At 41.1% G+C, this 12,644-nt stretch overlaps 1 protein-coding gene across 2 annotated transcripts in view; it reads right to left on the reverse strand.

The window, feature by feature from the left end:
- LOC110526185 (leucine zipper protein 2) overlaps positions 1-12,644 on the reverse strand; it is a 177,908-nt gene that overhangs the window by 15,553 nt on the left and 149,711 nt on the right. For both annotated transcript variants that reach the window (XM_021606898.3, XM_090238295.1), the window contains 3 exons: positions 6,911-6,985; positions 5,039-5,206; positions 1,419-1,526 (listed from right to left, as the gene is read on the reverse strand). In XM_021606898.3, the coding sequence (XP_021462573.2) occupies positions 1,419-1,526; positions 5,039-5,206; positions 6,911-6,985 (351 nt within the window). The remainder of the gene's footprint in view (positions 1-1,418; positions 1,527-5,038; positions 5,207-6,910; positions 6,986-12,644) is intronic.

Here is a 12,644-nt window from a genome sequence, read left to right on the forward strand (position 1 = left end):
TATATATATATATATATATATATATATACACACACCTCTAGGAACTAGTCTTCTGGTCTTTTTTTCAATTCTCAAATATCTGATATGTCTCTAACACTAGCCTGACCGACTATACCAGCCAACACAACTGTCCACTGAAGCTGATTAGGTTAGTACAAATACATCTTATGACATTACCTGTGTGCAGAGCTTTGAGCACTCTGGAAAGCAATTATCGCTTCACTGAAATCATCACATCATTTGGTGAATTAATTGTCTGTTTGGATAAACATGATGTGCAAAAATGTTTATTGCTCTAGGCATCTTTTGCTGTTAAACTATGTTGGAATGCATGTTCTTAAACTCAAACTTTGACTGGCTAGAAGGATCCTAAAAAGAGATCATAGTTGTTTCACAACATCATTTTGCAATCCCCAAGCTCATTAATTGTGTATGATACAGGACTATTAAAAGTGCTACGGGTGGTTGGTGAAGCTGCCTATAAAGAGGAGATTTAAGGATTGCAGTAAAACCATTTCTAAATGTGCACATTGTAAGAGAACACATGGTAACACTTTCTATGAGGCGCGCGCGCCCACACACGCACACGATGCCTTACGAATGCATTTATCATGCCTTGATGTGTACTTATAGCGCATTATAACAGTTGTTGTCAACTGTCATAACTCATTTCTAATCTCTCGCCATCTCATCTAATCATGCAGTGGAAGACACGTAGAACTTGACGGTGTCCTTGGGGGACACGTCTCTTTGCAGCAGGATTTCCCCTCTTACGGCGCTGCCAAAATGATATCATCAATAACACGACAGGAGCGAACATTGTTTTTGGCACGGATTCATTACGGGACTATCTTTTTGACACGTTTCTCCATAGAGGGTAATTTTCTGTCTGGAAAGGATCCCTCTGGACAGTGCACTGTCTCTCCCCTGCGTCCCCCCCGCCTCATTTCTGTCATGGTTATTGATAACCACAAGTCAAGAAGAACCTTCCTCCCTGGAACTGTCCCTTCCCCGCCGCCCAATTCAATGGAGTTGGGCAGTCATATTCGGCTTCCTTGTCCAGGCATCATAACCATACATACAATGCAGAGCGTGAGATCCCATTCGTCTAATAAAAGTGGCTTGAGTTTGTTTGTTTGTATCCTCAGCGAAACGTGCAAGTGGCCGGCAGTGTATTTCTGACTTCTTGAATATACAAAATGTTACAACATATGATTAGTCACAGGCTAGTCTTTGATTGATCCAGATCCTGTGATCTGAAATTAGCCGCAGTGGCGGTGTAACGCTGTGAAACGGAAAGACGTTTTGGCGTAAAAGACTGAAGGATTAAAATGAATTTAATGAACAGATGAAGCTGCTGGATTGGGGCCTGAGGGTCACAAATAGGCTATTACAATTTAATTAGTCCAAAGGCTCACCTTTTCCATCTGGCAGTCCTTGACTCCGGGATTACTTTCTCTCCTCATTACCCCAATGTTCGCAGGCGATTTACTGGCCATGATGATTCTCTGAACCTTCGGGATATCCTGCGAGAAAGAAGTGCGGGAGAGAAAAAGGAGTTGTTTAGGAATTCTAAATATGGAAGGTGGAACATGACAGGTATGGGTAAGGTTTGTGTAAGCCATGACACATAGTGCAGCTCTGTAGAAATAGACCATGACAAGAGATTTGGTCCTGAGGTGCAATTTATAGCGGTTTGTTTTTCATTGAACTGGACAGCCCGGTGTATTTTCATTTTGCTTATACCACAGCCACTGTCCATAGAGAAAATTACAGATTTTTCCAAATTAGATATGCGTTCACTTCATAAAAAGCTATGGGGGCCTGATGAAATGGCTTTCTGCACCCAACGGTCCTGCTACTCTAGGAACACAAGAGATGCTATGTCTTTCGAAATTCATGCACGGATGGTTCTGTTCTCTGAACAGGTCTCACAGCACAGAGATCTGACCTGAAATATGAACCAAAACAACGATAACATTTCAAATAGACAGAAATATGCAAATTGCAGAGATCCTACCCAAATCAACCAAAACTTTTGACATAGTTTTCTTGAATACTTCACTCTGTGCACACTTCCCTTTCAATCTGCATGAATTATTCCTGTCCATCTCATGGACTTCGTTAAAAGAGAGATTTAAACTCATTCAAATGAATGTTGCATATTTTTAGAGATCCAATGTGTTCTGGCCATAGCAATACTTCTCTACACTGTAAAAAAAAAAAATACCAAAAATAAACTCTGTTTACCCCTGCAACTGATTTCATCTGGAGAAGCCATCAACAAGTCAAAAGGGATGTTCAGAGAGGAAGCCAGCAAATAAAGATCCCGAATTTTCCTCCGGCAGTAAATTACTGCCCCAAGCATTCCACAGAATCCACATTCCACACATCATCTCCAATTACTTTGATGAAAATTGCATGCTATCACCACCACAAGACTTGGCTTCCTCCCTAGGCCTGTTAAATAGGAAGAGACTTCCACCCTGATCTTGCTGATCCCGGCAACCTCTCACTAATGAATCTTTCACCGGCAGGGGATTGTGTCTGCAGCCAAAGACTGGAGTCTTATCTAGTAATGGTTGTTTAGTGGAGCTTAAGGCCCATTATGTTTAGGAACTCAAATACCAAACATAATGCTGAGAGGGTAGCTGGTACACACAAATATCCCAGATCTTAACCACTTTGGAATCCAAAGACAGCAAGAGGGCGTTAGCATCAGAGTGCTTGCATAAGCGTTATATTTTGTGAAGCTGTAGAGGAAATAATGGTAGGCTTTTAAACCTTTCTCATTTCAATGATGTAACATTATATTGTTTTCTGTGCAAAATAATTGCCCTTTGATCACAGACAATAATGGCCCTCGTTGGGCTAGTCGGGCATACTAACAAACATCAGCATGTCCAACAGAATGTGTTTAGTAGCTATTCATTTATATTAAATACCTAATAGATAACCAAATATGCAACGGAGACTGGGCCATGAAAGGGCTGATGGAATACATTTGGTTACATTTGTAAGAGGCCCGGCTTGCCTTAGCATATCGAGTCCATTCGAGTTGTCCTCACAAGAAAAGGAGGAAACACCGCATGGCAAATCGACAAGCGAAATGTGGGGTGGTGTTACGGTTGTCAGTGGTCCCCATTTTTTGGCCATCTTTGACAGTGATTTATATTAGACGTGGGCCCCTTCACATTGAACAGACAGCGACAACAGATGGGGAGGACTAGTCATCTTTACAGGGAGGAGAACCATCTTTGATTCACGCCGCAGACAGTATCCGTGGATGTAGCAGTGGATGGCCAAAGGGGATGCACAGGATGGAGTGGAGCTACGTGGAAGCTAATCAAGTGAGAGGTAAAATCTTGATTTGCATAAGCAGGTCCCTGGCACCTCTACTTATGTTTTCACTCTGTCGTCTTTCCTTTTGTCAGACCCGCCACCCTCCTTCACACCCCACCCTCAACCCCTGCTTGGAATATGAGGCCCAGCACAATTCACTCACATCGGCTGTAATGGAGTCATCTTCTGCCGTTGTGAACATTGACTATAGTTTATATCTTTGGAAATAAAGTGGCCATTACATTTCTTGTTTTATGTGGTGCTTCCGTGTGGAGGGGTATTGGAGCGTTCTCTGAAAGAGCTGTAGAGTCCTCTGGGTGGCACATAGCTAATGTCAAGGCTCTTAGCTTGACACCCAACACACCGAGAGGCAGAATGACTTCTGACTGCATCAGGGAGAAAAGCCTCTTAGAAACAGGATCGCTCACTAGGATCAGGGCCGATAAGAAACTACAACACAGCTATGATTGACTTCGATATTCTGATTTTGATATGACTGCAGTGGTTGACTGATATAACCTGTGATTAGGTCCAACATGACTTTGCACAGCGTATAAATAAAGTGAATGAGGTGTAGTTCCGAACAGATTAATGTGATGGAAGAATTGAGCTCAATTTCGGGTTTCATGTGAAAAAGACACACATCTTTTTTTTATTTTTTTCTTCTCTTTAAAAAATAAATCAGTGCCCTCAAAGGGTTCATCCTCTTTGCAACGCTGCTGACAATCTTTGCTACATATGATTGGGCAGAGTATTTATTTATTTATATTCTTTATAAAGGTAAATCACTTTTCTATTTACTGTGGAAAGCTACTAATGATAAGCTACCAATGATCTAGAAACCTACTCCATTACAATTCATACTGTATTTATTTTTCGTATCATCCATTTTTGCGTGGGTGGAGGATGTTAGGCCTATCTCTTGTGACAATACTTACCCAACTAATCTTAGTGACAGCCAGGTGTCAGTATAACAAATCAGCTGTCAATCCTGTACGCTAGTTACTAATAGCGCCCCTCAAAGTAAATGCTTACCGCTCTCATCTATACAATCCCTCACAACATATCCAACCTTGAGTTATTGTGGCTAGTTGGTGTTTCACTGTGCACTCTATCATAGTGACCGTTTTTGTTAATGAAAACTTGCATATAGAGGTTCCCCAGGTTAGTCCTCCATAGTTCTAATCCTGTTTTCACTAGATAACTTTTCCCTTACCGCTGTCACCCTTGGTGTGCTCTCAGGGGATTAAGTCCTTGGCCTTTTGTTAACTGCTGTATGAAGAGGACTTTGAAAGACATTCAACAAAAGAAAGTGTCACATTTAATTATATTTTTTTTTATTGAAAACAAGAGCCCGATCGCACACCCTTACAGTGAAAAATAATTGGGTCTTATTTTCCTGGCAATAGAGTGTGAAGAGTAACATAAGTTACACAAATGCCTGTTGTATTTGGACATGTTATTATTTTGAGCAATTTCTGCAATCCTATTTGCCCGACTATTGTCTTTAGTTGTAATTATGTTCGGAACGTCTCCTCTCCAGGGAGTGTCACTAGGGGCATTTGGTTGAGAAATCGGTACTTGGCTCTGTGATTGTCACCCCGAAAATCTAAATTGATCATCTGCTGCAAAGTTTATGCCCATTGCTGTTCCTCTTAACTGGCGGGGAGTTGCATGGGGTCAGAGTGTGCATTACCTTGGCGTGTGGCTGCTGAAAGGTGACTCTGGAGCTGTTGACGAGTGAGGAGTATCTGAACAAGTGGGTGGGGGTGGCGGGGAACCTGTGGCTGCTGGTGTGCTGGTTGTGCAGAACAGCAGAGAAGCAGATGTGCACTGTGTCCTTCAGTGCCTTCAACTGAGACTCCTGTTCCAAGCAACAGAGGCAAACAGATATGAGTCTTTGACCATCCATCCATGGTAACAGTAAATAAAAATCACTGGGGCTTCCCTTTCTACATTCATTTGACAATTCCCTCAATTACACACCAATTATTGTATATCCACCCACTAATAAAATGTAACCGTTATCAAATCAAATTTTATTAGTAACATGCGCCGAATACAGCAGGTAAAGACTTCACCGTGAAATGTTTACTTACTTATTTACTTATTCCCAAAAATGTGGTTAAAGCAAGACAAATATTTGCTAAATAAAAAAGGAAATAGTAACACAATAAAATAACAATAACGAGGCTATATACAAGGAGTATGAGCACTGAGTCAATGTGCAGGGGTGCGGGGTAGTTGAGGTAATTGAGGTTATACAGTGTGTATATGTAGGTAGGGGTAAAAGTGACTAGACAAACAGGATAGAGCCTAAACAGAGTAGCAGCGGCGTATGTGAAGAGTGGGTAAGTGTGTCTATGTGTGAGTGTCTGGCTTCAATACGCATGTGTGTGTTAGCGTATGTAGTGTGCGTTTGGAGTGTCAGTGTAGTATGTGTGAGTAGAGTCTAGTGAGTGTGCATAGAGCCAGTGCAAGAGAGTCAGTGCAATAATAAAGGGGATCAATAGAAACATTGTCCAGGTAGCCATTTGATTAACTGTTCAGCAGTCTTAAGACTTGGGAGTAGAAGCTGTTCAGGAGCCTTTTGGTCACCAGCCATTCCACAATTATGCATCCATCCCTACACCTACGGTAGAATAGCACAATGAAGCTCCTTCTCCGAAGCATCCATAAATATAAATAAAGCCGAGAAAACTGTAGGGCATAAGTGTACTCTCCCTGGTCTAAGGCACAGCATCGAAGTGCTAGCTGTGCCACTAGAGATTCTGGGTTCAAGTCCAGGCTCTGTCGCAGCCGGCCGCGACCGGGAGACACACGAGGCGGCGTACAATTGGTTCTGCGTCGTCCAGGTTATGGGGAGGGTTTGGCTGGCAGGGATGCCCTTGTCCCATCGACTCCTGTGGCGGGCCGGCGCAGTGCACGCTGACTCGGTCGCCAGAAGTGTACCGTGTATCCTCAGACACATAGGTGCGGCTGGCTTCCGGGTTAAGCGGGCATTGTGTCAAGAAGCAGTGCGGCTCGGCTGGGTTGTGTTTCGGAGGACGCACGGCTCTTGACCTTCGCCTCTCCCGAGTCCGTGCGGGAGTTGCAGCAATGAGACAAGACTAACTACCAATTGGATATCACAAAATTGGGGAGAAAAGTGGGGTAAATAAATAAATAAAATGCAATAAATACATAAAAGCACCTCTCAAAATTGTTTGCCATCGCAAAGCACTTCAACAGGTCAGACCGAGAACATTACCCCCGAGAAGAAATGAAGAGGAGAAACACAATACAAAGCACTTCAACAGGTCAGACCGAGAACATTACCCCCGAGAAGAAATAAAGAGGAGAAACACAATACAAAGCACTTCAACAGGTCAGACCGAGAACATTACCCCCGAGAAGAAATGAAGAGGAGAAACACAATACAAAGCACTTCAACAGGTCAGACCGAGAACATTACCCCCGAGAAGAAATGAAGAGGAGAAACACAATACAAAGAAGAAACGGCAACATATCACAGTGAAAGACTAAAAAGTGATGGATTACGATGAAGTAAAAGTTTAATGACATCCACCTTGTCCAGTGCGGCCTTTTCCAACTCTTCTTTGGCAATGGTCAACTTGTGCTCCAGATCCATTAGCTGCTGTCCCTGTGGAAAGACAAGATACTTGAGCTGAAACAATTGAACTGTTGTACTCTTGCAAACACAGCAATTTCCTAACCTACCGTGTCTTGACTACTGAATATAGATTAGGCGGTCACTTCAGTCAGAGGCGCTTACTAAGGCTAAGTGTAAGACTTGCTCTGCGTGGGTCTTCACTTTTGGCTGAAATCGAAGTGATTGTGTTCTTCTCAAAGGTATTAACCCAAAAGCCTACATGAAAAACTGTTTGAGCAATAAGGTGAATTGGGATAATGAATGGTACTTTAATCGACTGATATATCACAAAACGACCTTTTTTACAATCCATGAAAAATATAGAATATTTGTGCAATTTCAAGTTCCAGTATTCCAGCAGTTTGAGTCCAACAGACTGAAGATGTAGCCTACAGTCTGGCTTTTAGGAATACCAATACCCTTCTGCGTTTAACTAAATATAAAACATATCCACCACTTAAATGTATGATGTGTGATGATGTATGATGTGGTAACTGTAAGCCAAGCTATAGACTGCTAGACACTTTATCCTCAAAAGCAGGTCAATGTGTAGACCAGTATGATGTGGTAACTGTAAGCCAAGCTATAGACTGCTAGACACTTTATCCTCAAAAGCAGGTCAATGTGTAGACCAGTATGATGTGGTAACTGTAAGCCAAGCTATAGACTGCTAGACACTTTATCCTCAAAAGCAGGTCAATGTGTAGACCAGTATGATGTGGTAACTGTAAGCCAAGCTATAGACTGCTAGACACTTTATCCTCAAAAGCAGGTCAATGTGTAGACCAGTATGATGTGGTAACTGTAAGCCAAGCTATAGACTGCTAGACACTTTATCCTCAAAAGCAGGTCAATGTGTAGACCAGTACATTTCACGGTGCAAACTTTAGGGTTACATGCTATAGGAGGATAAGGTGGAGTAAAGGGATCAGACCTGGATGTATTCAGGACCGTCTCGACTAAAACAAGATGGCTCCTCACCAACGGTTTGATCTTGTCAATGAAAGAAATGGCACCAGTAAAACCATCAAGCGTGGTTGAGAGCAGGATGAGGTCAACTCTATCTCAACTCAATTAAAATTCCATCCTTAAATTGGACATTTCAAAAAGGCTTGTTTTTATTCGCCCTGTGAACAAATGTAAGCTGATTCATTATGTGAATTGACTGAGTTCAAATGAATTGACTCGCGATTCTAGAAGGACTCATTACAATACTGAGGAACTCATCAGGGTGGGAGGACACGCTTAATAGGAGGGGATTTACAGAGAGGGTGTGTAAAACGGCCCGGGTGATGGACTTCACATTGTGAAAGTTTATGGTGCGCTTTTTATAGGGCTCTCCGAATGATATACTGTACAGGCATACGTTCGCAAATTACAAGGTCAACGTCTTCTGGCACGAACAGTGTCAAGACCCATGGAAAAAGCTCAGGTCTAAATGTTTGTTCATGAATATGTGTAGGAGACTATATGTGGGGGTGTCTGTTCACGTTAGACCTATGGCTATTATGGCGATGTGGAGTGTATTCTGGCTTATTGCTTGGTGTACATAATATACATGCTACATCAGACTACAATCGAAAATGTACTAAAATATGTCCAGGGGCGGCGTCAAGATTTTTTCATAGGGGTGCAGGATTTTAAAAAAGTCTACATAGATATGTTTCTTCTGATCATTTCAGAGATTTGGGAGGCTACTTATTACTCAATGTTTAGGGACCAGGGAGAAAATCATAGAACAGGGGAATTAATATTCCCATGCTAAAGGACATGATTTACTGATTTTAAGGAAATGAAGGCTGTGAAAACGATCCAACGTGTTTCTGATAAGATTGCAGTTTGTCTTGGATGCATAATGTTATGTGATGTATCTTCCCCTCCCCCTTCCCCTCAGGAGACTGAAAGATTTGGCATGGGTCCCCAGATCCTCAAAAAGTTCTACAGCTGCACCATCGAGAACATCCTGACCGGTCGCATCACCGCCTGGTATGTCAACTGCTCAGCATTGGACCGTAAGGCTCTACAGAGGGTAGTGCGTATGGCCCAGTACATCACTGGGGCCAAGCTTCCTGCCATCCAGGTCCTCTATACTAGGCGGTGTCAGAGGAAGGCCACAAACATTGTCAAAGACTCCAGTCACACAAGTCATAAACTGTTCTCTCTGCTACCGCACAGCAAGCGGTACCGGAGCGCCAAGTCTAGGTCCAAAAGGCTCCGATTCTACCCCCAATCCATAAGACTGCTGATTAATTGATCAAATGGCCACCCGGACTATTTGCATTGACTCCCCCCCCCCCCCTTTGTTTTTACACTGCTGCTACTTACTGTTTATAATCTTTACCCCTACCTACATGTAAAACTTACGTCAATTACCTCGACTAACCTGTACCCCCGCACATTTTCTCAGTAACGGTACCCCTTGTATATAGACTCGTTATTGTTATTTTATTGTTTTACTTTTTTTTTTTTTACACTTCAGTTTATTTCGTAAAATATATTCTTAACTCTATTTTCTTAAAACTGTATTGTTGGTTAAGGGCTTGTAAGCATTTCTACCTACACCTGTTGTATTCGATTTTATTAAATATGTCTCCACTCCTGTTCCCGAGACAAATTTAACATTTGCAAGAAATACTTAATTTTGCACAAGTTCATTTTATATTTGGCTACATGTGAGAGGTTGGCCTACAGTCATTGTACAGTTGAGTTACTATTCCATTTAAGCCATATTCCAGATATAACTCTTTTGGATTCCAACTCTATGTGGAAAAGGTTCTACATGGAAACGAAAAGAGTTCTACCTGGGACCAAAAATGTTATTTAAAGGGTTCTCCTATGGGGACAGCCAAAGAACTCTTTAAGGTTCCATATAGCACCTTTTTCTTCTAATAGTGTGTAACCTTTCTGAGTTGTCTAGTGTCTGAATGTATCCTGGAGTTTCCTGCTCTTGCCTAGATCATACAAGGATGCTTACACCTGATTTCATGTTTCAACTGTCATTGGCATTGTAAAGGCGCTTTGAACTGTCATAGTGGCTGGTTTTCATTTGAATAGGAATGCACCTGTGTTGTGCTGATTATGTAACAAGGTTGGTTTACACCCTCCTTTGTAGTACATTTACGTTGGGTGTTGCATTAGCAACATTGTGTAAATGTGAAATACTCAAATGCAGAGTGCTGCCGAGAACACTCAATTGATCCGATCAAATAGAAGAAATAGTCCTATTTTTTATTTGTCTTCACATGGTAAAAAAAAAAAACCAGAGGAAGTACACTCACAGAGACGTATAAAAAACACATACGCATTCCTCATTGTCCGATTCTGTTAGTCAAAATCTCAACTCAACTCAATTTTTTTTTAGTGCAAGTTGCAAACGTACAAAGGCAGACATCTTGGCCGTTTTTTTTGACAGGCAATCATCTCTGTTGTCCAGCATCCGTCAACAGAAAAACTATTGGCTAAATACATTTTGGTATAAAAGATAATCTCTATGTGGCTGTACTATTGTCAAATTGTTTCCAGGTGTCAGTGAGCGAGCAAGGTCATTAACTGCTGTTCCATCGAAGGCATCACTGAGATGTAGCAAGTCAGTCTTTTGAACGAGGCATTGCAGTAGTTTTGTTTTGTTATTGCAGTGGGCTGCTTTGCAGAGCACAGTCATGGACGGAACTGTAACTCAGAACGAACCGTTTGCACGGAAACCAAGGAATCAATTTACTCCGCTGAGGTATTTCTATATTATGGGGAAGTGAGACTATCCCACAAAGCCATTTGTAGCTGTCCGACTGTGTTTGAGAGGGAAACCAAAGTAATAAAACCTTCCGAAGCAGTTCTTTAATCACAGGTATAAAGGCTAGTATATCATTTCCCCATATCAAATGACGATTGAAAAGGCAGAGGTATTCATTGCTCCCTACACTAAATTGCTCTGAAGAAGATAGAGGAGAAAGTGGATACTGAAGTGCTTACAAATGGTTCAAAGCGGTCCTTTTCAAGGTAATTGGACAGAACATATGGAGGAATTCTAAAAGCTCTCATTTCAAATGGACAGTCTTATTATTATTAAACATCGCTGGTCAATATTCAGCCAGGGAAGAAATGGGGTTCTAAACACATCACCACAAACATACATGAGATGCTGGTAATGGTTCTTTCAGCAATGGTATGTAGCCTACAGTTAAATTACATGTGGGGTTATTGTACTGCTGTAAACATATCAGCTGTAGATGCAATGAAGGCTGTTTTCTTTTTACGTGGGCTATACAGACGCAATTTGAAAATGTCAATATACATTACCAGTCTAAAGTTTTAGAACACCTACTCATTCATGGGTTTTTCTTTATTTGACACATTGTAGAATAATAGTGAAGACATCGAAACTATGAATTAACTTTTTATGGCTGCAGGGGCAGTATTGAGTAGCTTGGATGAAAAGGTGCCCATTGTAAACGGCCAGCTCCCCAGTCTCAGTTGCTAATATATGCATGTTATTATTAGTATTGGATAGAAAACACTCTAAAGTTTTGAAAACTGTCAAAATATTGTCTGAGTATAACAGAACTGATATTGCAGGCGAAACCCTGAGGAAAATCAAAACAAGAAGTGGCTTCTATTTTGAAGACTCCATGTTCCATAGCCTCCCTTTGCTGGATTTAAAGGGATATGAACCAGATTCCTTTTCCTATCGCTTCCTCAAGGTGTCAACAGTCTTCAGACATAGTTTCAGGCTTTTATTTTGAAAAATGATACAGAACGATAACTTCGCATCAAGTGGTCACATGAGTTTTGCTCGCGCAACAGAATTTGGACAGCCATTGTTTTCCCCTCTCCTACTGTGAAAGACATTTGCGGTTGATATATTATCGATTATATATTTTTAAAACAACCTGAGGATTGATTATAAAAAATGTTTGACATGTTTCTGTGGACATTATGGAAACTATTTGGAATTTTCGTCTGCGTTGTCGTGACCGCTCTTTCCTGTGGATTTCTGAACATAACGCGACAATCAAATGGAGGTATTTTGGATCTAAAAATAATCTTTATGGAACAAAAGCAACATTTGTTGTGTAACTGGGAGTCTCGTGAGTGAAAACATCCGAAGATCATCAAAGGTAAACGATTAATTTGATTGCTTTTCTGATTTTCGTGACCGAGCTACCTGATGCTAAGTGTACTTAATGTTTTATCGTGCAATCGATAAACTTACACAAACGCTTGGATTGCTTTCGCTGTAAAGCATAATTTCAAAATCTGACACGACAGGTGGATTAACAAAAGGCTAAACTGTGTTTTCCTATATTGCACTTGTGATTTTATGAATATAAATATTTATAGTAATATTTATTGTATGTAGCGCTATGCTATTCAGCGGTTGTTGATGACACCTATCTCGATATCGGGATTGCAACACATATGGAATAATGTACTGTAGTAACCAAAAAAGTGTTAATTTTTTTAAAAATATATTTTATATTTGAGATTCTTCAAATAGCCACGCTTTGCCTTGATGACAGCTTTGCACACTCTTGGCATTCTCTCAACCAGCATCATGGAATGCATTTCAATTAACAGGTGTGCCTACATAAAAGTTCATTTGTGGCATTTTTTTCTCTCTTTATGCGTTTGAGCCAAACAGTTGTGTTGGGAC

The sequence above is a fragment of the Oncorhynchus mykiss genome, chromosome 6 (genome assembly GCF_057628025.1).
Source record: "Oncorhynchus mykiss isolate SJ-2025 chromosome 6, ASM5762802v1, whole genome shotgun sequence".
NCBI classification, from domain to species: Eukaryota; Metazoa; Chordata; class Actinopteri; order Salmoniformes; family Salmonidae; genus Oncorhynchus; species Oncorhynchus mykiss.